Below are 25,540 nucleotides of genomic sequence, written 5' to 3'. Positions count from 1 at the left end.
CCCCTCCAACACTATTGTAAAATAGGGTGTGCTGGGTCTAGGAATTTAAAGTGACTAGTAAAGTCAATTGCTTTACTAGACCCAGCATACACTATCTTACCATAGGGTGCTGGAGGGGTTACTTAGTATCCCTGTTGTCTAGTTTCTCATGTAACATTTTTATGTTACCCTTTCTACAATTAATGGCTGGTGGCAGTGGTTCACTTTTTTTTTTACTACCATTGTGTGTTTTTTACAGCGGGCGTCAATTGCAGCTGCAGTTAGGCACCCATGGGCGCCCATTTTGTCAAAATGGAGCCGGTCTTTTTTTCGCCATTTTTTATTGGAAAGGTCCTTCTTGAGATTTACTCTGCGTGCCAAACCAGGTTTGGTCCCTTTGTTCGTTTGGTCTTTGGCAGGATTCACGAGTGAAGCCCGCCTCTGGCTCCAGCGTGTCTAGCAGGGGCAGGAAGTGAGGGAGGTGTCCGAAACTCCCTGTGCTTAGTCTCCTTGGATACAGGAATGCACCCAAGGGTGATTGGCTGGAGGGCTGTCCTTGGAGGACATGCACCCTTCCGTGTGATTGACAGCTAGGCTACGAATTAATGGGAGAAACCTACACAAAAGGCAAGGCTTTTTGGCTTGGAAGGCAGAGTCGACCACTGGATGAAAGAACTGAAGAAGAACTTGGAAGAGACGCCTGCTGCAACTCCTGGACTGTTGGTTTGCCTGGTGAAGCCCTGCTGCTGTGCTGAAGCTCTGAATTCACCTTGACTAGAGAAGCCCTGCAAGGACAACTTCTCCCCTTGTGTTGGTAGGACCAATCAACCCCAAATTGAACCGTCTGGACATCCTCTCAGAGTTGGCTGTACTTCAATTGCTGCCGCAGGAACCGAAGTGCCAGGGAGAGGACACCAGATCGAGTGCATCGCTTTTAAGTCGGACCCGAACTCCAGGAAGATGCTTTGGACTTCCCTGATGCAGGACTGACCAAGTCCGAGCCACCTCAACAGAGTGCTGGACCCCAGATGCAAGGCAAGTCTAGAGTGGTATCCGAGAGACAGCAGTGGTGTTTTTTGCTATAGACGCAAGGAGCTGAAACCGCTAATTGCAGCTGAATTGAAGTTTGACCTTTGCTGCCACCGACCGTCCCACTGTAGTGCAGGAGTCCCCAGACGTCCTCCCTCTTGTCTCCACGACTGAGGCCCAGGGACAACAGGACCTGCAGAGCTACACAGGAACAGAAGCCAGCTGGAACCATTTCATCTAACCAAAAGTACTGTAAAGCTCAGAGGACTTACCTCTTGTTGTGTGGCCTTACTTGTTCTCAGTTGAGACTTGTCTTGGTTGCCGTAGCAGAGTTGCTTACAGCTTTGCTCCTCACAAGCCTCACAGCTGGTGTCCCTTCAAGTGAATCTTATTTCTACAAACATTTCTATAAACATTGTGCAAGGCTTTTACTTACTTGCAAGAAGACCTTCAGCTCCCCTAGACTTTGCTCAACTAACAGACTGTCCTGGCTCCCTGAGAGACACTTCTTACCCCTGACTTTGTGCTTTTGCCTTTCCTCCAGGAAAGGGTTAATTTACTTTGCATTGGAGTTTAAAAAGTACTTACCAGTTTATGATTCATGTGTTAACCTTTGTTTTATACCCCCCCCATCTAATTCCTTACACCCAAACTCAGTATTGCTCTAAATGTACCAGTGATACATCAATCTCCACAGTGTCCTAGCTATTTAAGTCACCTGAGGGTGTAGGAGGTGTCTGCCATCCCCAATGGGCATCATCTCATTTAGAGAAAGTGTGTGTTTTTGAAGTGTATTATAAGCATTACATGTTTTGCTCCCTTCTGAAGGAGGCTTATATAACTGACTTTTAAATAAATTAATAATTGTTTAATCAAGAAACCTTGAGTATATGTGTTTGTTTGAATAACTGTCACTGTGAAACTCTGTGTTACAACCTAACAGCTCACATTGACCCCTCTTGAGATAAGCCTGGCTTCTCAGCCACACTACCAAACTGTGTAGTACAGACTCATACCAAAGGGTGGGTTCCCTATTGCCAGGAGGACAAGTTTGCTGTAGTCTCGCAAAGGGTACTGCACACAATCTTGCCTAACACTTTGTAAAGCTTTCAGGGAAGAATGGTCCTCGTAAGTGAATTAGTCTTTGAAGAGCTCTGCTTAATGCATTGAGGGATGACCTAGCACTGCAGCACTTTGACTTTTCTTTGTAGATGCTAGGCATATTCTTTGTGGGGTGGGACACTTGCTGTGTTGCTTAAGAAATACCTGAGACGGACTTGGACCAGCAGCGGCAGTATGGTCGTCATCTTCATTAACTTGCGGAGGGGTGTAGATTCGCAGGAAGGACAGCCCGAATTGGGTGTGCTTGTTGAAAGGCTGGCTGCATATGACCCGTACTCTATCCCACTTCTCGCTCAGGGCTTCCGGCAGAAAATCCCCTGCAGCCAATTGAAAAATAGAATTTAAAAAAATGAAAAACCAATTAACCGCATTCTAAAAAAAGTAACTCATAATATCCTCACAAACACGGCTAGATGGCAGCCATTAAACTGCAGCAACGTAAAACAGGTTATCTAGAATTAAAATACTCATAACTAATCCCCAACAGATTTTTTGGTAGAACAAACCTAGCAATAAAAAGTAAGTAAGAGATTAGCAGATATCAAACAAATTACAGAATTGGCAAATGGGCAGGGGGTGACTCAGGAGTTTTTTTTTTTGTTTTATATAGGAGGTTATGGTGGATGCTCAGCATGGAAAGGGAAGTGATAGAACAAAAGTCTTAAGATGCACAGTTCCAACATTTTTGCTGCTGGATCACAAGTCTCCCCCCCCCCCAAATAAAAACCCTCTCCAGACTCTCCAGAGTGTCACTGGGATGCAACTCTCATGTGCGTTGTTTGGAGTCTACAAGACCCCTTCCCTCCCCTTCCTCAAGGTCAGGGTACTCCAAATTACCTTGTAGTCTGTTTCCCCAAGCAGGTCACCCTGCTCGGCTGCTGGCCTGCACTGCCTGATGGCAGCTGCACACTGCCCACTTGTATTCTACCACCCAAAGAAGAAAAGAATATGCCGCAGGGGCCAAAGCGCCCTACTAACATACCCCTTACCTCTTGTTCTGAGGGGGAGAAGATAACCATTCCCACTTTACGAAATAACTTTAGTTTTGAACTGACTATTTTACCATTAGGTCGGCTTCAGCCTGTGCTTGGGTCATCTCTACCCTTTGCAACAGTCTGCCCACACTTGCCTCTCCTTAGCCTCTTCAGGCACAGTTTTATTTCTAGGGCTAGCTTCCTCCCATCATACATGACCTGTGGGCATTCTTTTGCTTGGTACACCGGTTGGTAGCTCCCCCTCCCCCTGCACTTCACTCCTTACACATTTACTATGTTCCTGGTACCTGCGGGTGGTTGCTCTTGTACCTGCCCATTTGCACTTGCATGTACCTGCGCTTATGCCGGTTTGTATTACACTTTCCCACTCTACCTGCTCCCTGGTACTTACCTGATCCGAATGTGACAAAGATGCAGAGATATGTTGCCGCAAATTTGCTGCATTTCTCAGAGGGCACCTGAAAAATCTACCATATAAAATGTCCAGTAAAAAAAAAACCTATATAAAATAAATGATACGCATATATATAGGATTTCCCTTTACTACATGCTTCTCTGCACTTGCTGTACCCTACTACCATCCACCCATCCAAGAGTGAAGCTTGACTTATGCCAGTTACCAATGTGAGTGTCAGGAAGAACTGGAGGAAAACCCGGGCTATACATTACAGGTTGGTCTCCCCAAGCCCTCACTAACAATTTTAAACCGGAACTCAAACTTGGAGATGCAATGTGACTGCTGACTAATTCACATTTGGCTTCCGTCAAGAGCACTGCAGAATTATTAGAGGTGGATGCAGAGCTGACAGCAGCCATTGAGGAGGTCATTACCATTAGCACAGGTAGTATCACTAATGAATGAAAGCCTGTTTAACGGGGTCCAGGACTGGAACTTTGGGGAAAGTGGGGACACAGGGAGGGGCAGTAGGGCAAAAGGCAGAACAAGCCATGTCCCAGAGGCAGGGAGTGGGAGCAGTCCTGAAATCCCCTTCCTAAAATGAAAACAGTATAATGGAGAGTAAATGACAGACTGCATATTGTATAGGTGATGTCGGAAGGAGAGCAGGCAGGCCAAGCAGAGGAGAGAAGAGAAGATGGACAAGAGTGCTGAAGAGTTGGTGGCTGAGTTGGTGCAGGCGTGGTGTTGGTCCAGTCTAAATTTGAAGCTATGAATGTGAGAAAGTGTGTGAAATATTGTTGTGAGAACCGTCAAAGGGTACTGTAGTTGGAGGTATTGGAGAGGGAGGAAAAGGGTGAGGGGAGAGGTGAGAAGACGAGTAGAGAGCATGTCAACATCAGACAGAAGACGGGAGAAGGGGAGAGTAGAATAGAGGGAGTAGCAAGAGAGCATAGAAAGGGAGAAAGTGCATGAGAGAACGAACAAGGGTGTCCGACCAAGGCACAATGGAAAATAGAATACCAGTTCAGAAAACCTGGGCAGTGGTAGGTTAGAGAACCCCTAGGAAAACCCCCAGAAGGAGTCAGATGGATAAGGATAAGCAATTTAGGACCTAACCTAGCCTTAGATTGCTAGTGTAAGGTACCCACCAGCACAGTCGCTCCTCAGGAGGATCAGTTCCGGAGCATGGGACATTCCTACCGCAAGGCGGGTGCCAGCAGAGGACCTGCTCCCCACAACAAAGGAGCCTCCCACAAGATGGGCACCAGCAGCGGACCTGCTCCCCACGACACAGGAAGCTCACACAAGTCAGGAAACAACCTGGAGCCTGGCATTTGTACCCAAAATGGCAGATTTGGGACAGGGTCAGGGCCGGGATGCATGCACAAGGGGGAATGACGGCATGCATACCAGGAAACGGGTATGAGTGTTCTCGCTACAATCTTGTGTCCGATCAACTGACCAGGAGCCAGTATCCAATGACATTGCAATGAAACCAGAGAATCGTTGTTCCCGAATTCACAGTTCACCTGCTGTAACCAAGATTCTTCCAAGCTAGGTCCACACTACCTCTTGCGAGTAGAATACCTGTGGGTTATCAGACCAATGGGAGTCGTGGGGCAGGCTAACTTAAGTTCACCACTTTTACCTATTCTTGCGTCATTACATACCCTGATCATATGTTATCGACCGTGATCCCCTGAAACAACTAGAATCAACACATAGCTGTGGACCTGACGAGAGAGGGAGATTCGGATTGTACTTACAAAGAGTCTGAGACACTCTCTCTAGTTGGGTTTGCAACACTTACACCCTATTGTGGAGGACCCAATCCTACCAAGACTACCAGGTGCTGACAGCTAGTTGCAAAACCTGGGTTTTATGGGTGCCTGGGATAGGCTGTAGGGAGCCCGTGGGAGGGAGAGAGAGGCCCCTTAGGGAACACTGTAGGCAACCAAACCAAAGTAAAACCATAAATTACTCCATTTCTGAAATGAAGCCCCTCAAATCAGTTATCAGAGTTTGGCAGTCTGTAATATCATCCTTGACACGATCAACAGGTTGAAATTAGGAAATGGTTGAAGGCAGCTCCCCCCTGAATTCCTTGGATGAGGACAAACCTTTCTGTTGAGTGGGACTGTTTTTTAGAAACAGCTCTGCAGGAGGGTTCAAAGAGGTGATGAGCTGGAGCATTTCACACTTGGACTTGCAAAACTCTCCGATGGTAGCATGGACTGAGCATTAAGGCAGACCTATGTGACAAGGCCAGCTCCTACACGACAAGCCCCCCCACCGCCAGTCTAAGAATCTGCAGGAGAAGGTCTCCGGTACCTCAGCTCGCTCGGGTTCTCTTTGGCTGTTCCAATCGTTTGCTTTTTCGTTTTTATCCGGCATCCCGCTCCTCCCCCTCTGTGCCGACAGCATAGTGGTTTCAGTGTCATTGGACGGGCAACCTGCCCACCACAAAGTCATTGTTGTCACGCCACCCCTGGGATTTAGGCTCCCTTCTCCCCAGCTTCACTCTCTGTACCAACACTGGGCTTCCAGAGTTTTTTTGCTCTCAGATCAAATCCTAAAGTCGCAGGCTCTGCAGCTCTCCTTGGCTCTGCCCCTCTAGCCTCTGTCTCAGTTAAATTAAGGTCTCCTTTAAAGTGAGAGATGATCTTCTAGGTTTGTAATGGGGTGTTTGTTATTTCTTCAGCCAGGTTTACGAATGTTATACTGTCTTTCACACTGGATAGTCTCATGTATGCCACCAAGGGAAATGAGTTAGGGCGATTCTCACAGCAACGGGAGTCCTTGTCCCCCAAGGGGGAGTGTCTCCAAGTGGGGTCGGTCCCACTACCCCAGACCCTTAAGGAGGGTTTGCGGAACACGCACACCTCCGTAGTTTCAAAGAGGAGAAGGGAAGAATTCCCTCGAATCATCATAGGTGCCGAGGAGAAGGGGTAGAGTGGGAGGAGAAGAGTAAACATCAAAGGGTTGTGGCAACAGAAAGGCAGAGTAACATCAGAGACAGAAGGTTGGTGGTGAGAATTCGAGAAGACAAAGCTGGTAGAGTATAAGGGCAAGGCAACAGTGGTCTTGAGTGGAACCAGATAGTTCTTGGAGCAACTGCCAGGCACACCCCATTCCACATTAGAACACTGGCCTATGGTGAGCATAGGAAAAACCAGGAGTCCCTGAGGGAGTCAGTGAGCCTGCTTTTAGGGAAACATCATTAGTATAAGCCAGAACCTAGGCAGTAGAGATTAACAAACGATAGCACAAACCATGAAGGGTCAAGGACACCTGGTTCAGGGAGTAGGTTTGCGGGCAGATGACGGACAGCCCAAAACCCTTTCTTCAGCAGTTATCTTCAATAAAACGAACAACCCTTCTCAGTCCTGAACACGTGAATCATTGCTAAAAGAACTCTGTATAAGGAACTGTTAGGGAGAATTCTCTGTTTAGGCTGAATTTCCTAACCTAGTGAGTCCCCCAGCAGCTTTGCTGGATTTTTGGGGTTTATTTTTTTCTCAGCCAAGAGTGAGACTCTTTTACCCTCAATCTTGGACATGATTTGTGTGTGTTTCTTTGAATCTAGATGTATTTAATGGGCTATGGGGTCTTTTACTCCATAGGGCTTCATGTGTTTTTGTGATGTGTGTCACACAGCACCCTCAGTGCAGTGACACAGGGGTGTCATAGCGACCCCCCCAGTATATACTCCATACCCTGGGACTGACTACTGTCTCCCAGGGCATGTAAAGTCACCATTGACTTTACTAGTCTTAAATTCTGAACAGAACCAGTACAAACCATCATATTGTGGATGTACTGGCTGGGGCAATTCGATTGCCCCAGGGTCTGTTAGTCGAGGGGGCACGTCTCCGTCCCCCCTGATCGAGTTTTGGCTGGTGGCAGTGGATACTATTTATATTCAACCGCGAATATTTTCCTATGGGATTTCCCATTGTTTTAGGCTACTATCTTTATTTAATTATTTACGGTAGCCTTGAACATACCGCCGGTTTATTTAAATATTAATTCTCCGGTTGGTATTTTTTTGCCAATACTTGATTCTAAAATGGCGTTTGTGTTCTCTTCTGTGACTCCAACCCAAGTCGAGCCCTTTGTTCCACTTTTTGGCGGGCTTCTCCACAGAAGCCCTCCAAAGTGGTGCCACTCTGTCTGGGGTACTTAGGAGGGGGATTTAGGCACCCTGGACTGAGTTGCCAAGGCAACTCAAGTCGCACTCCATCCTGATTGGCCCAAGTGGTGAGCCGGCCGGCTCACCACTTAGCATGTTTGAGTGACAGCTAGGCTGAGTGAATGGGGGTTTTCTGCATAAAAGCAGGGCTTTGGGGACTGGAACTTTAGAAGTCGCCACAGGACCTAAGAATCCGACGAGGGAGAAGCTGAGCCGACCTGCCACGACACCACCCCCCGGTGGAGCCCTGCTGGACCGTCTCACCACTTTTTCCCAACGACAGAGGAGATCTCCCGCCGGAGATTCTTCCTTGACTGGTGGGGATAACCAGTTGCACCGTCTTTTCGCCTTCCCGACGTACCTCGTGGCCGCCTTGCCTGTGCCAAGCACCCCGGCAACCGGGATACCACGTTTTACCACGACACAAAGGTACCACCTTTAACCGGAAAACTCTGCGGCTGGTTTCTGCCCTGGTAGTGCAACGACCTTCCTCTTTCCTCCAAGTCGAGATCTTCTCTTCCCCTGGACGACGACGCAACTTTCACCCACTACCAGGAACAACTGCCACCGCGGGAGGATCCTTCTCACTTAAGGTACTGTGTCCCGCCTGGCTTCCCTTGCTACCGACTGTACGGGGTAGATTTAGCCCCCGGCTTTCGAACCTGGGTTAGCCTGGGACACCCTGCTATACTTTCCTAAGCCTCTCTAAACTCTTTTTGAACCCTCTGCAAGACTTTCTAAGCCTAGTGTAACTGTGATCTTGGGCGCATTTGTGCTCTGCTCTCTCTAAGAGTGGGCCCAGCCTTTGGACTTTGGCTCACCAGTGACTTTTGCTCTTCTGCCTTGCTAACAGTGTTCCTGAATCTTAGAGTGGTGTACCTTTCTATATTCTGTCTTTTTCCCTCCCTTTCTCACAAACTTATTGGAGTGCTATCGAGTTAAGCGCTCACCTCTGTATGAAAATAAGTGGTGTTTTACAGTGACTTATCTGATAAGGAAAAAGGGGTGTATATATTATAATAGTAACTGTGTTTAGAATATTTTACAATAAGAGTGCTGGAGTGTTTTCAACAGTGTGTTTTTAAATAAATAATTATATACTTTGATACCAAAGCTCTGGTCAGTCTTTGCTTGTATTGTTGTATCTGAGTGCCTATTGTGTATACTTTGCATACTGCCTAACTCTTCTTAAGGGAAGTCTGACTGCTCAGCCACAGCTACCAGGTAAATCTGGGTGGTACAGACTGCTACCAAGTGGGTTTACTGCCAAGACCTGTAGTCTTAAATCTTTTGCAGTGGTCCCTAAGGGAACTGCACAGGATTCTGCCTAACAGGAACAAGTTACTTACCTGTAACTGTTCTCCAGTATGGGTCTGGCATGGATTCACATGCTCATGAATATTCCCCGTCAGGCCGGGAATCCTCGGTAAAGAAAAAAATAAAATCAGTATCAGTTTTGTTTCTGATCTGTCTTTCTTAGTAGTAACCAATCACTGATCTCTAGGTCATACTGCCCCCAGCCAATGACTGCCCTCTACCTAAGCCCCTCCCCTGGCAGCCATCCTCAGATTTGGTAGCACGTAAAGTGGCAGTATGACCAAGTGAAGAGCCGCAGAGGGGAAGGAGGGAGGGTTCGCATGTGAATCCATGCCAGACCCATGCTGGAGAACAACAGTTACAGGTAAGTAACTTGTTCCTTCTACAGCACGGGGGTCGGGCATGGATTCACATGCTCATGAATATAAGAATACATAGCAGTATACACATGCACAACCACGGGAGGTGGCAACTGGCTCAACATTAAGCAATACAACAACTCAACATTAAGCATCTCTTACCTCCTCACCAGGCCCACGTTAAGCGAACAGGTTGCGCAGCAATGCTTAGCCGACACTGGACTCCTCCCTGGAGTCCCGATCGACGCAGTAGAATCTTGTGAAGGTGTGTGTCGACCTCCACGTAGCAGCCCTGCAGATGTCCAGCAGGGGCACACCAGACAGGAACGCCGTGGTAGCAGTGATCGCTCTGGTCGAATGGGCTCTCGGACGGCCGGGCAGCGGTCAGTTTGCCAACCGGTGACAGTGCATGATGCAGCCAGAGAGCCATCTGGAAATGGAAGCCTTCGAGAGAGCCTTCCCTTGATTCACAGGTCCAAAGTTCACAAACAGCTGTGATGTCTTCCGAAAACTCTTGTGCGGTCCTCGTAGAACTTCATCGCTCTAGCCACATCCAGCGAGTGCAAAGTCCTCTCGGCCGGAGACGAAGGCGACGAGAAGAAAACTGGCAACACCAAGGGCTCGTTGAGGTGGAAGTCCGACGGCACCTTGGGCATAAAGGAGGGGTGCGTCCTCAGCACCACCCTTGTATCGTGAAAAGTCAAGTATGGAGGCTTGCAAGATACGGCCTGGATCTCTCCCACTCGTCGTGCGGAGGTGATGGCCACAAGAAATGCTGTCTTCCACGACAGGAACTTCAACAGCGCCGAATGCATAGGCTCGAATGGGGCCGCCATGAGCCTGGTCAGCACCACGTTGAGCTCCCACGCCGGGGCAGGGGCCTTCACCGGCGGGAACGATCGGAATAGTCGCTTCATAAATTCCTTCACCAGGTGAAGAGACCACAAGGACGCCCGTCCTGTAGTTCTGGTGTATCGGGAAATGCACGCCAGATGCATCTTGATGGAGGCGCGAGCCAGTCCAGCTTTGGCCAGCGACAATAGGTACAGCAATACTAGAGGGGCCGTAATCCTCAGAGGGTTAATCTTCTGTGCACGGCACCAGACAGAGAACCTCTTCCACTTATGTCCATAGCATTTGAGAGTTGAGGACGCCCTGGCTTTTGCAAGAACCTCTCTGCAGTCAGCAGGGATATCGTATCCTCCAAACTCTAGTGCTGCAGGAGCCAAGCCTGCAAGTTCAGTGACTCCGGGTCGTGATGGAGAATGGCGCCTCCTTCTCTGGAGAGAAGATCCCCGTCCGTCGCCAGCTTGATAGGTGGGGACGCTGACAAGTCCAGAAGGTCCGGGAACCAGATCTGTCTCGGCCACGCCGGTGCGACGAGGATCATCCTGCACCTGGACCTCCTGAGCTGGTTGATGAGACGGAGCAGCAACGGCAACGGAGGGAACGCATACAGGAACAGGACGTCCCAAGGGAACGAGAAAGGATCGCCCATGCTCCTCGGTTGTGCGAACCTGCTGGCGAACCTCTGGCACTTGGAGTTTGTCGCCGTCACGAACAGGTCGATCTGGGGTTTGCTCCACCGTTGAAAGAGCCGATCCACCTGGTCCTGGCATAGTTGCCACTCGTGGCACGAGCGCAGCTCCCTGCTGCGTGAGACGGCAGTGGTGTTTTTTATTCCTGCCAGGTGGAAGGGAACCAGAAACATCCCCTGGGCGATGGCCCAGTGCCACAGATCGTGGGCCTCCTTGGATAGGGCTGGGGATCTGGCGCCTCACTGCTTCCGGATGTAGAACATCGTGGTGGTGTCGGTGAAGATCCTCACCACTTTGTCTTTGAGGGACGGAAGGAACAATTTGAGCGCCCAGAACACGACTCGTAGCTCCAGGATGTTGATGTGAAGAGACCTCTCCTCCGGGAGCCAGAGGCCTCTTGCGTGGAGATCTCCGGTGGGGGCCCCCATCCCTCCAGGGAGGCGTCCGTCGTTACCGTCTCCTGATACGCCGGGGCCTGAAAGTTCATGCCTGCCGCGAGGTGCGCACGGGCACCCCACCATAGAATCGCTCGACAGAACTCCTCGTCGAGCGGGATCCAGTCTTCGAAGCTGCCCGCCGCTTGAATCCAGCGGGCGTCGAGGAACTCTTGTAGCGGACGCATCCGAAGTCTGCAAAGGGGCACAAGGTATATGCATGAGGACATCATCCCGAAGAGGGACTTGATGGAACTCACTCTGGCCACATCCGTGGCTAACAGGCGCTGCACCTTGCCCAAAATGGCCTTCGTCCCTTCTTCCGATGGAGATGCCAGTCGCTTCACTGTATCGAGCTTCGCTCCCAGAAACAGTGCCACCTGCGACGGGACCAGATGGGATTTGGGGTAGTTGATGGCGAATCCCAGCTCCGTGAGCAGGCGGACGGTCCTCGCTGTGTGTTCAACGGCGAGTTCTCTTGACCTTGCACAGATTAGGCAGTCGTCCAGGTAGGTGTAGACGTGTATCCCTTGCAGGCGCAGCCGCGCCGCCACAGGTGCGAGGCACTTGGTGAACACCCTGGGTGCAGACTTTTATCCGAACGGCAGGGCTCTGAATTGCTAGTGACGCCCCTGGACTACGAATCTGAGGAACTCCGTGTCCTTTTAGAATGGGGATGTGGAAGTTAGCATCCTCCAGGTCCAGTGACGATAGGAAGTCGCCCTCCTCCAGCTGTCCCAGCACGTGCTGGAGGGTGACCATCCTGAATTTCTGTGCCTTGATGTACTTGTTCAACCGACGCAGGTCAAGGTTGGGGCGCCAACTGCCTGTCTTCTTTATGACGAGGAAGTATCTTGAGTATACGCCGGAGCCTCTTGGGGACAAGCTCGATGGCACCCTTCTTAAACATCGCCCTTACCTCCAACAGCAGTTGAGGGATGTGATTCTCCTTCCTGGCCACGGGAGGAATGCGAGGACACTTCTTTTGCAATTCCAGCGAGTGTCCGCAGGCCAGGGTGTCCAGCATCCAACGGTTGGTGGAGAAGGACTCCCACACATGCTGACTAACTTCGTCAGCCGGCCTCCCATCGGGGTGCTTCGGTGGGGGCCCCGACGCTACGGCCGGTTCAGTCCTGCTTGGAAGAGGCCTTGCCCTCCTTGCCGACAGCGGCGAGACGCTCCTAGCTTGCCGCGGCCTCTGTAGGACTCCTGGGACGAGGAGCGGGCCGCCTGGCGGTAAGTAGAAGAGCCGCCGCTGGATCCCTTGGAGGCTCCCTGTCTGCCTCCAGAGCTCCGAAAAGGCCGCCGTTGCTGTAGGACTCCTAGGGCTTGGGCTGTTTCCGTGTCTGTCTTGATGGCCTGGAGGGACTCATCCACCGTCTTTCCAAACAGGTTGTTGCCGTCGAACGGCATGTCCAACACTCTGGTCTGGACGTCCTGGCGAAAGTCCGTCGCCTTGAGCCATCCTCGTCGTCGTAGGCAAACCCTGTTGCCCAGTTGGCGAAATCCGATATTGGCAATGTCCGTTGCCACCGTTATGGCGTGATCCGACGCCACCTCTCCTTCCTGCAGAATCTGTAAGGCCTCCGTCCTCTTGTCGTCCGGTAGGAAGTCTAGCAGAGGAGCTTTCTTGAACCAAAGCTCCCTGTCGTAACGGGCCACAATCGCTAAGGCATTGGCCGCCTTAATCGTCATCGCCGACGACGAGAGGACTAGTCGTCCCATGGAGTCCAACTTCATGCCCTCGCTGTCCGGTGCGGAAGTGGAAGTTGAAGCCGCCGCACCTGCTGCTTTCTTCTTGGCTGCTGCCGAGACGACAGAGTCCGGCGTGGGCTGGGCCCTGAGGCACAAGGGGGCGGCATCGGGGACCTGGTACTTCTCATACCTGTCCCTCTTGACCTGTCCCTCTTGGCGGGTGTCGTGGAAGGGTTCTTGAGGATAGCCAGCCCCTCCGTCCCAGATGTCGTCGAGCAACGGCACCACGAGGACCATCTTTCTCTTGGCCTCTCGTCGTTGGTAAAGAAAACCTTCCTTTTTCTGTTCCTCGGGGCAGAGCTGGAAGAGCTCGGATGCCCTGGCTATCATGGCGTGAACAGAGCCAATTTCGTCGGGCGGAGAGGCCCGGTGGGGGGCTGGGTGATGACGGGATGTCCGTTGTGGCATCGCTGCCGTCGTCGTTGTCGTCCGTCCACGTATCCGTCGCTGTATCCTCCCGAGGGTCCGGCGAGGGGGATGAGGGGTCCACAGGCCTCGCGGGCACAAAGGGCGGAGCGGGGTGGACTCTCCTCTGCTTGTTCGGAGGGCTTCCCGACGGGCCTGGTTCTGGATACTCCGTCGGGGTCCGTGGTAACCTCGTCCTTATCTCAGTACATAAGGATTGGATCGCCAACAAAATGGCCGCCGAGCTATCCTGGGGCTCGGGTAATGGCTGCGACGGATGGGATGGCTGCTCCACTGGGCCCTCGTCGTCGCCATCTTCGATCACATCAGCAGGAACCTTCCCCTGGGATCGAACCTCTCGTTGAGGCCTTTCACGGTTTCCACCGGATCCTCCTCGGAGGCTGAATCCGAGTCCGTAATGGCCACCGTCCCCCCTCTTTTCACGGGGTCTCAACGATGGTCTGGAAAGAGGATTCCCTCCGCGGCGGCAGGGAAACTCTGGGCCACGAAGCCGCCTCCACTGGCGTAGCCTCTGCCGGCTTCGCCAGGGCTGCTGCGACAACCTTGATAGAGGCCTTTGCCGGGTGGATCAAGGCCCTCACCACCTTAGGTGCGTCCTGGGCCTTCGCTGGGGGGGGGGGGTGTCATCGCCTCGCTCCCCCTCGGCTCCTTGAGATCGACCGGGGCCTCTCCAGAAGCTTACCCGGGTTCTCGGACTTCCTCTTCCACGGACCAGAGCGCTGGCTCGTGGTTGATCTTGCCGGGGAAGTCGCGCCCTGCCTGGCAGCCGGGGAGCCCGACCTTTCGGCACTCCCGGTGCCCGCGGACTCGCGGTGCTTGACCTTCTGCTGGGCCCCCGTCGCCGGGGCGCCCTCACAGGACGGGAATAGTTTCTTACCTGTAACTCCATTTCTCCAGCATTGGTATCTTTCATGGATTCACATGCTTAGAATATTCCCCGTCGTCAGGCTGGGAATCCTCGGTAAATTATATAGACCTTTTCCATAGGAAAAATGTTGACACTTGTGTCCCATCTATGTCGTTTTTGGGCCGCGTACGCCTGCGCCACTAGGACGTAGAGGTATAAGTAGCCCCGCCCCCGCGGCTCCCTCAGATTTCGACCCCAAAAGTAGTATGGGGGGGGCCATCTGGTTTGCATGCCAGGGGAGCCTGGCGGGCGCATGTGAATCCATGAAAGATACCAATGCTGGAGAAATGGAGTTACAGGTAAGAAACTATTCCCTTCTCCAGCATTGGATCTTTCATGGATTCACATGCTTAGAATAGATTGTACAGCAGTATCCCCCATAGATGGAGGTGTGTATGCAAACCAATAACGTAACCATGAATGCCTATTCATCTTGGCTAGACTTCAAATTATAGTACATGAACAGCTAAAAAAAAAACCCTTTAAATTACATTAGCCGAAGGATACACCCCCTTTACTGGGGCCTACCTTATTGAAACAGGTGCCGTAGGACTGCACGACCCATCTGTGTATCCTCAGCATGTTGTTGTTCAAGGCAATAATGCCGGGTAAACGTATGTGGTACCGACCAGGAAGACGCCGGATGTATATCTCCCAGCGGAATCCGGGACCACAATGCTGCCGACGACGAAGCAGATCTCGTCGAATGGGCTCGTGGACGTCTTTCCAGCGGTTTCCCAGCTTTTGACTGGCAAAGAAATGGTAGATGACACCCAGCGGGACAGTCCTTGTTTTGAGATTGCTTTACCTTTAGCCGAAGGGCCATAGGCCACAAATAGCTGTCTTGTGTCCCTGAGATTTTGAGTGAGATGGAGGTAAAATTTCAAAGCCCTTCTCACGTCCAACGTATGGAGAGTCCTCTCCGCAGCAGACGAAGGTGTTGGAAAAAACATTGGTAGCACCATAGAAGAGTGCTTATGGAACATGGTAGGGACTTTAGGAATGAAATGAGGATTAGTAGCCAACACGACTTTAGTCTTGAAAAACCTCAAATATGGTGGATCGATCACCAACGCTTGTATTTCTGACAGACGTCTAGCCGAAAGTAATAGCCACCAGAAAGGCCAGTTTCCATGACAGGAATTTCAATGACGACGACATCGGCTCAAAAGGAGCCTTCATTAGTGCTGCTAGAACCAGGTTAAGGCTCCAGATCGGAGGAAACTTCTTAGGAGGAAAAGTTCGGAACAATCCTTTCATGAAATGTTTAATCAACCGGTCACTAAATAATGGAGTTGAATGTCTCTTCCGAGTAAATCTCGAAATGGCTGCCAGATGCACTTTTATCTATGAAAGTCAAACCTTGAGCCAGGAGTAGCAAGTATGATGGAAGCTGCTCCGGTGTGATGTGAAGTGGACGCAAACCTGGCTGATCCCTGCACCAAATACAGAATCTCTTCCATTTGTACGTATACGAAGCATTCGTGGTTGGCGCCCTCGCAGCTTGCAAAATGCGACGGCAGTCCGGTGGAATTGCTAACGTACCAAACTCGGAGAAATCAGGAGCCAGGCTGTCAGACTGAGGCTGTCCGGGTCGTGGTGCCAAACCACCCCTTTTTCCTGAGGCAGACGGTTCGGGATCCTCTGGAACCTCATGGGCTCCGCTGCTGAAATATGGAGTAGATCGGAGAACCACACTTGTCTCGCCCAGTATGGGGCCACCAGGATCACCCGACATGGATATCTGTGAATCCATTGCAGCGTCCGACGTATGAGGGGGGAACGCATACAAAAATTTGTTGGTCCACGGGTCGGAGAGCGCTTTTCCCCCAGTGAGTCTTGTTGTGGCCACCTGCTCGCGTATTGTGAGCACTTCATGTTCTCTCTTGTCGCAAAGAGATCTAGAGCCGGACGACACCACTTTTCGAAGACACGGTGTAGTTGTTGGTCGTTCAATTCCCATTTGTGTAGTTGATTCATCTCTCTGCTGAGAGAGTCTGCTTGCATGTTTTTGACTCCTGGTAAGTGGAAAGCCAATAGATATATCCAGTGGCGGAGGGCCCAATGCCAGATCTCCTGGGCTTCGGTCGACAGAGTACCCCCCCTGCTTTCTCAGGTAAAACATCGTTGTCGTGTTGTCTGTCATTATCCGTACAACGGATCCTTTTATGCGCAGCAGAAAAGACTTCAGGGCCCAACGCACTGCCCTTAACTCCAGCACGTTGATGTGAAGGCTGGACTCCTCCGATGACCACTGACCTTGAACCTGAACCTGAACGGAATCCAGATGAGCTCCCCATCCTGTCAGAGAAGCATCTGTCACCACCGTCATCTGGAACCCAGGTTCCAGTAAGGGCATCCCTCTTGTTAGATTTTTGGAGATTCTCCACCACTGAAGTGCCTGCACGAGCCTGCTGTTGATGGTCAATTTGTCCGACCAACGACCTCGACTCTGTGCCCATCGACCCGTCAAGAATTCCTGAATGGGTCTCATGAAGAAACGACAATTGTTGATCAAGGGTATACAGGAAGCCATGGTCCCCAGCAGGGACATGTACCTTCTCACCGACACTTTGGTGTTGACTTTCCATTCCGATGCCTTGTGTCGTAGTTTCAGAACTCTTTCGACGGATGGTTTTACCAACCCTGACTGCGTCTGGAACTCAGCCCCCAGAAAGACAAAGGTCCTTGATGGCGATAATGAGGACTTTTTGAAGTTTATTGCGAAGCCCAAACGCTGGAGGAGGGACATGGTGGCATTCAGACTTTCCCGCGTCCTTTCCAGAGAGAAGCCCCTTACTAACCAATCGTCCAGATATGGGTACACATGATGACCTTCCTTCCGTAACCAGGCTGCCACTGGTGCCAAACATTTCGTGAACGTCCTGGGAGAAGATTTTAGTCCGAATGGGAGGACCTTGAACTGATAGTGGGTTCGCCCGACGACGAACCGCAGAAATCTTTTGTGTCGTCGACGCTTCGGGATATTAAAGTACGCGTCTTGAAGGTCTAGCAACGACAAAAAATCTCCCGGTTGTATCGATCAGATAACCTCTTGCAGAGTTAGCATTTTGAATTTCAGATTCTTTAGCAGTTTGTTGAGAGCCCGTAGATCTAGAATGGGCCGCCATTTTCCATTGGGTTTCTGGACCACGAAGTAACGGGAGTACACTCCCTTTCCTCTTTCGGCCACCGGGACCAGTTCTATAGCCCCTTTCTGCAGCATAAGCGTCACTTCCTGCACCAGTACCTGAAGATGGGATTGCGGCGAGAACACTGGCGGAATGTGTGGTGGCTTGTCCTTGAACTGTAGGGAGTGACCCAGACGTATCGTGTCCAAAACCCATCGGTCCGTTATGCGTTCCCACTCGTCGACGCGACAAGACACTCTGCACTCTGCCCCCCCCAGGACGTCTCGAAACATGTCATTGCTGGGTTTTTGCCCGTCGATCCTTCACCGACGATGAGTAGGAGCCTCTCCTTCTTGAGGACTGGTAATCTCTGCCTCTACGAGTAGCTTGGGCTGCTCGTCTGTAGCCTTGTGAAGAGTAGGAGGGTTGACTGAAACCTCGGTCTCTAGGTGATCCAAACAGGGAGTTTCCGGAAGCACCTCTGAAAGGACGAAAGGAACGAAAATGTCTGCCACTTTGGAGGGCTCCGAGTGGCCCAGCAGTGTCAGAGTCTTCTTTCATGCCCTTCAAGGCTTCATCAACTTTCTCGCCAAACAGTTGTTCCCCTTCGCACAGCATAGCCAGCACCTTGTATTGCACCTCTGGTCGAAAAGTTGTGCACTTAAGCCAGGCTTGCCTCCTTAACACTATGCCGTTATTAATTTGTTTAAACCCGGCCTCCGCCAGGTCGACAGCGATATTTATGGAGTGATTGGAGGCCTCTTCCCCTTCACGTACTAGTAGCATAGCGGACTTCCTGTGTTCCTCCGGCAGATGGTCTAAGATAGGAGCCAAACGATGCCACATCTCTATCATACCATGCCATAATGGCCAGGGAGTTGGCTGCTTTCACTGTAGTCGCACCGACTGACAATACCTTCTTTCCAAACGCATCTTGTCTCCTGGTGTCGTTGTCCGGCGTGGTCGTGCATTTGTGTTGCAACCTCGCTTTTCTGGCCGCAGCAGCGGACACCACCGAATCCGGCAAAGGTTGAGATGTCAAGCATTTGGGGGTTGACTCCAGAGCCTTGAATTTCTTTTCTAACCGTCCTTTTATCGCCGGTTCTGAGAAAGGATGACGCATTGTCCTCAACCCCTCTTGCCAGACATGGTCCAAAATTGGGATGGAAAACATCGATTTTCTTCTCTTGCCCATATGATCGAAGAGAAAGCAATCTTTCTTCACTTCTTCCGGCGCAAGGCCAAATTCTGCACACGCTTTTCCCATCATTGCATGGAAGGCCCCAATGTCATCCGGCGGAGATGGTTGCGCCGGGCTCTTTGGAGGTTCCATCTCTGCATCCGACTCCCAAGTGGGGTCCCTTGAGGGGGATAATGAGATGTCTGAAAGGGACCCTTCACGCTCAGACTCCGACTGTTCTCCCTCCTCCGAGTGTGGGCGAGAACAATCCTCCTCCACTGGGCAAGTTGTAGGTATTCTGGTCGTCGAGCGCGGAGCCGGGCCTGGTTCGGCGACGACTGGCATAGCCTGCGGTACCGTCGGGACACCAGTGTGAGGCAACTCCGTGTCCAGACGCAGTAACAGCTTCTGCAATGTGTTCAACACCTCCACGGACAATAGAGACTGGGGATTCAGCAAGGAAGAGGCGGTCGGGATGGCACTCCCACTCGGGAGTTCCCCCGAACTGATTGCACGTAACCCCAGATCAGTCGGCTGTACTATCGGACCACGGTCATCCTCCGCCGATGAGATGGAAAGGGCCGCTTATGGCTGCAACAAGGCCTCAGGCAAGATCGGGTGAAAAACATCCGGCAGCCAACCTACCGAAGGTACCACCGTCGACGACGTCTTCTCCATAACCGCTGTTTGACCCGCCGAAGTGATCGCGGGAAGAGCAGGCCCAGATGGCAAAGACGACGTTGACGATCTGACCGTCGACGACGATGAAGTTTTTGGCGCAGAGCCTTGTGGCGCACTCGCCGGTTTAGAACTCGGCTTGTGGGTCGACGACACTCGACTCGAGGTACAACCATGGCGGTCTCCCGAGGGGGATTTCAATTTCTTCTCCTTTTTTGATGAGGAGGAAGAAGAGGACGTTTTCTTTGACGAAGTGTCCCTCGCAGGATGTTTATCAGAGGGGTGTTTTTCCGATGAACGTGGTTTCTTCGTCGGGGGCTCTGCCGACGCAGAGCGACGAAGGGGTACCGGAGATTTAGATCTCGAGGTCGTAGAGCCTACCTCCGATGCATGGTACGCACCCGCCCTGTCATTGAGCCAAGTCACCAGGTGTCCGTTTCGGTCCTTCAGGGTCTTCTGGGAGAAGCCTTGACAGATCTCACACGTGTCAGCTGAATGGTGAGGGTGAAGACAGTAAATACAGTCCATATGCCCATCACCTTCATACACTTTAAGACCGCAGGAAGCACATGGACGAAACAACGCCTTTCCAGACATTTTCGAAGGGAGTCGAAGAAAAAAGAACGCACAACCTAGCAAAAATAGCAGATACTCGAGGTAATCCCACTACTTGGGAAGACGGTTGAAATCTGAGGGTGCCGCGGGGGCGGAGCTACTTATACCTCTACGTCCTAGTGGCGCAGGACTACGCGGCCCAAAACGACGTAGATAGGACACAAAAGTGTCAAAATATTTCCTATGAAAAAGGTCTACATAATTTACCGAGGATTCCCAGCCTGATGACGGGGAATATTCTAAGCATGTGAATCCATGAAAGGTCCAATGCTGGAGAATTAGAAGACCGCTCAGACTTTTTCTTCGCCTTCTCACCTGCTGTGCCCTTCTCCAGCCAGGCGGGAACTACGATCTTGCTTGGTCCGTTCCGACAGGTTCTTGCAGAAAGCAGTCCTCCTCCACATGCGTCTTGCCCTCATGAAGGCAGTAGAGACATCTCGAATGCTCGTCCTCCTTGAAAACATTTTGCTCCTGAACAGCTTGGATCCGGGCGTCGAGCTTCCCTTGTCCTGGGCCATGTCCGTTGAGGTAGGCCACAGATCTTCTGGAATCCTCCAAGAAGCGTAACTCGACGAAAACTTCACCCTTGAGGGGCGTAGAAGAATTCCGAAACGGGTCCCCATTATCGGAAGTAGAAACGGTGGAGCTTGAGGCTCGATTAACCGAAAAAATGAGAAAAATCTCCCGAAAAAGCGCGAAAACGCAGTAAAAGCGTGAGAGCTAAAACACGAGGACTCCCAACACTTGAACGTGCAGTAAAAATTTGAGGATGGCTGCCAGGGAAGGGGCTTAGGTAGAGGGCAGTCATTGGCTGGGGGCAGTATGACCTAGAGATCAGTGATTGGTTACTAAGAAAGACAGATCAGAAACAGAAACCGATTTTTTTCTTTACCGAGGATGTGAATCCATGCCAGACCCCATGCGGGAGAACTTATGCAGTATCTAATATAAAAGATGCTGTACTGTCTCACCGAGTATTTTCTGTGGCTTCTGTGACACATGGGAGATCAGTAAACACCACTTGGTGACACAGTGAAGTAAGAGTTCCACAATTTATTAGGCAGTAACTGTTGGGACACTTTTTCTAAAGTTCACCCAAAGAGACTTTAAAAAATGATACCATGGGAAATACAGAAACTCCAACTCTGTATAAGGCTGTACTGCTCAAGGTAGTTGTAGCTATGACAAAGCAACCAGGCTTATTTTGGGTGGGAGAGAGGGCTGTAGGAAGGTAGAAGAATGGGTAGTTTACATATGGTCCAAAGAAACATTTGTAAACTGATGTATTGTCAAGATAATATTTTATATATACACACAGGCAAAGAGAATTCTTTAGAAAAGGTATGTACTATTATAAATCAAAAACACAAAAACACAATATAAAAACGAACACTATACTTATGGTAAGGAAACCAAAGTATAAAACATATTTAAAATAGCAATATCCCATTGAGTAAATCCACTGTTGGGCAAGAATGTATGTAGTAACCCTGTGAGAGACTACACCAGCCTTGTCATCTTGGCAGCAGGTAACCGGTATAAGTCTGAACACCACAAGTTTGTAGAGTGACTGAGCAGACAGACTCATCTCAAGAGGGGTCAATGTGAGCTGTAGGGTTGTAACAGTTTCACAGTTAAAATTATTCAAATAACACTTCTATCTTGATTCAATAATTATTTAACAGTCAGTTTTAATAAGCCTTCTTTAGAAGGGAGCAATTGGCAATAGAAATACACTTCAAAATACAATCCTTCACTTCATTAAAATAAGTAGATACCCTTTTGGGATGGAACACATAATTACCTACACCCTGAGGTGACATCAATAGTTAGGACACTGGACAAATACCACTTTCTTCCCTTAAATGGTAATACTGAAGTGGTGGCAAAAAAGAAAATAATAGGGAAGGAAACAATGGTTAACAGCTACACAAGTAAGGTATGTATGACTTTTTGGAGAGATAGTTAAAACACAAAGTCAGAGGTTAGAAGAGTCTTCAGGGAGCCAGGACAGCAAATGTCACTTGAGCAAACTCTAGGGGAGCGGAGGCACTTCTTGAAGGTAGGTAAAAGTCTTGCACAATGTTAAAGAGTTTTTTGAAAAATAACTGTCGAGACACAAACGGAGAGGCTTGTGAAGGGCAAAGCTGCAAACAACTCTGCAAAGGGCAGCCAATGCAAGTCTCAACTGAGAGCAAGCAAGCTACACACACAAGAGGTAAGTACCTCTTAGTTCACAGTACCTTAGGTCTGAAGAAATGGTTCCAGCTGGCTTATGTTCCTGTAGGAGTCCTGCAGATCCTGTTGTTCCTGGGCCTCAGTCGTGGGGACAAGAAAGAGGACGTCTCGAAACTGGTGCACTACGATTTGAAGGTCAGCGGCAGCAATGGGCAAAGTTCAGAGCAGCAGCACTTCGCGGTTTCAGCTTCTCTCGAATAGCATCACCGCGGTTCTTGGACACCTTATGGATTTTCCTTGCTTCTGGGGTCCAGCACTCTGCTGAGGTGGCTCAGGCTTGGTCAGCCCTGCTTCGAGGGAGTCCGGAGGATCTTCTTGGAGCTAGTGTCCGGCTTAATAGCAATTTGTAGGCAGAACCCTGTGCAGTTCCCTTGGGGAACACTGCTAGAAGATTAAGACTAAAGGAGTAAGCAGTAAACCCAATTGGTAGCAGTCTGTACCACCCAGATTTACCTGGTAGCAGTGGCTGAGCAGTCAGACTTCTCTCAAGAAGAGTTAGGCAGTATACAGACGATACACAATAGGGCCAAAAACACAGCAGAACAAGCAAATACCGACCAGAACTTTGTATCAAAAGTATATAATTATTTAAACACACACTTTAGAAAGTACACTGGCATTAATCAAAGCAAGTTCAAAACACAATCAGAAAAGTATACACACCTCCCTTAAGAATTATTAGACAAGTCAAAACAGAGGTGAGCGCGTAACTTAGATGGCACTCCAATAATTAAATAAAAGGGAGAGAAAAAGGCAGGTCATAAAGATAAAACAGTCCCCAACACTTTAAGAGACAAAAAAAGTTAGTGAAGGCAGAGTCTACTGTAGAGCCAAAGTTCATAGGCCAGGCCCACTTTAAAATGGAGCAAGGTGAAATGTGCCCAAGATCACACAGTTGCGAAATGCATTCAAGTCTTTGTAAAAATGTTCAAAAGAGGTTGGGGTGGTTCAAAAGATAAAAAGGTAGAAGGTCTGGGGGCCAACCCAGTTGGAAAGCCAAGGATTTAAGGGTCACCTTGAGCAAACCGAAGAAAGGGAGGCCAGGTGGAACACAGTACCTTTAAAGTTGAGGAAGCTCCAGCAGTGGCAGTTGTTTCTGGCAGCGGGTGCAGTTCGTGGTTTCGACCAGGGGAAGAGAGGATCTCATAGAGGAGGAAACTTGGAGTCGTTGCACTGCCCAGGGAAGAAACCAGAAGCAGAGTTTGTCGGTTAAAAGGTGCGTTCCTGGTATTCGCAGTCACAGTGGTGAAGCTTGGCTATCCAGCTGCCGGGGTGCTTGGCACGGGCGATTCAACCAAGAGATGTCCTGGAAGGCGAAATGGCGAACTGGTTGATCCCACCAGCTCAGAGGAAGAAGACTCTTTCAGCAGAAGATCTTCTCTTGTCGTCGGGAAAGTGGTGAGGTCGTTGCAGCAGGGCTCCACCGGTGGTGTCTATGTTGCAGATGGCTCAGCTTCTCCCCTCTTCGGATATCTTTGGTCCTGTGGCGACTTCTGAAGTTCCAGTCCCAAAAGCCCTGCTTTTAACCCCCATTCAACAGCCTCGCTCTCACTCAAACATGCTAAGAGGTGAGCCGGGCGGCTCCCCACTGGCCCAATCAGAACACAGTATGACTTGGGTTGCTAAGGCAACGCAGTCCAGGGTGCCAATTCCCCCACTCACACATCCTGTGGAACCCAGACAGAGTGGCACTAGTTGGAGGGCTTCTGTGGAGAAGTCCGCCAAAAAGTGGAGCAAAGGGCCCGACCTTGGTTGGAGTTACAGAGAGAGACACAAACGCCATTTTAGAAAAGAGTTCTGGCAAAAAGATCCAACCGGTGATTTAATATTAAATAAATAAACCGGTGGTATCTTTAACATTGCACCAAAAAGTGGTGCATTTAAAATCAATGGGAAAATCCCATATGAAATATTCCGGTGGAATATTTTGCGTGGTAACCACTGCCACCATCCAGAAACTCGAAAAGGGGGGACTGGACAGTACCCCCTTGGAAACAGACCCAGGGGCAATCGAATTAACCCCTTCCACAATATGATGGTTTGTACTGGTTCTGTTCACAATTTTGGACTAGTAAAGTCAATGGTGACTTTACATGCCCTGGGAGACAGTAGTCAGTCCCAGGGCATGGAGTCTATGTTTGGGGGTCACTATGAAACCCCTGTGTTACTGCACTGAATGTGCTGTGTAACATACACAAAAACAGATGATACCCTATGGAGTAAAAAAAAAAAAGAAAACATAGCCCATAAGCACACAAAAAGTCAAAGACATACCTCAAATCATGCCTAAGAGTGGGAGGAAAAGAGTCTCACTCTTAGCAGGAGAAAAAAAAAAAAAACTAAAATCTAGCAAAGCTGCTGGGGGACTCACTAGGTTTGGGAAATTAGCCATAAGAGAATTCCCCCTAACGGCAATGCACTCGATTCTGGTGTTCCTGTCCCCCGGCACTATGTTCCTGCAGCAGCAATGGAAGTACTGCCAGCAGAGAGAGGGTTTCCAGTCCAGTTCGTCTTGGGGGGAGGGGAGGGACACAAGAGGGGAGGGGGGGTGTGGGCAGGGTCAATTGGTCGCACCAACCCAAGGGGAGTTGTCGTCTTTCCGGGCTGCTCTAGACGAGGTTGAAATAGGAGCTTCAGGGCTTCACTGGGCAAACCAACGGTGCAGTAGGTGCAGCAAGCTTCTCTTCCAGTGTCTTTCTTCGGTTCCTTCATCCAGTGGTCAACTCTACATTCCTTGCAAAAGACCTCACCTTTTACGCAAGTCTCTGCCATTCATTCGCAGCCTAGCTGTCGCTCACACAGCAGGGTAGCTGTCCTCCAAGGAAAGCCAGCCAATTGCCTTTGGGTGCATTCCTGTAACCAAGGAGACTAAGCACAGGGAGTTTCAGGCACCTCCCTTGCTTCCCGCCCGGCCAGACATGCTGGAGCCCGAGGTGAGCTTCACCAGTGAGTCCCGCCAAAGACAAAACTAACAGAGACCAAACCTATTTTGGCACGCAGAGTAAATCTCAAGAAGGACCTTTCCAAAAAGGAATGGCGAAAAAAAGAAGACCAGGGCCATTTTGACAAAATGGGCACCCATGGGTGCTATACTGCAGCTGCGAACGCAGCCCACGGTAAAAACACACATTGGTAGGAAAAAGTAAACCACTGCCATCAGCCATTAATTGCAGAAAGGGTCATAAAAATGTTACACGCAAAGGTAGACAAAGGGGATATTAAGTGACCCCCTCCAGCACCCTATT

The 25,540-nt window shown here is 50.2% G+C and overlaps 1 protein-coding gene across 2 annotated transcripts in view; it reads right to left on the bottom strand.

The window, feature by feature from the left end:
- The window catches only part of XNDC1N (XRCC1 N-terminal domain containing 1, N-terminal like), a 382,167-nt gene that overhangs the window by 192,644 nt on the left and 163,983 nt on the right, over positions 1 to 25,540 (bottom strand). For both annotated transcript variants that reach the window (XM_069640314.1, XM_069640315.1), the window contains exon 5: positions 2,275 to 2,447. In XM_069640314.1, the coding sequence (XP_069496415.1) occupies positions 2,275 to 2,447 (173 nt within the window). The remainder of the gene's footprint in view (positions 1 to 2,274; positions 2,448 to 25,540) is intronic.

Source organism: Ambystoma mexicanum, chromosome 7q, assembly GCF_040938575.1.
Source record: "Ambystoma mexicanum isolate Mex_15411 chromosome 7q, UKY_AmexF1_1, whole genome shotgun sequence".
NCBI classification, from domain to species: Eukaryota; Metazoa; Chordata; class Amphibia; order Caudata; family Ambystomatidae; genus Ambystoma; species Ambystoma mexicanum.
Note: the sequence above shows the minus strand (reverse complement) of the source record. Positions and strands in the feature narration are given on the sequence as shown.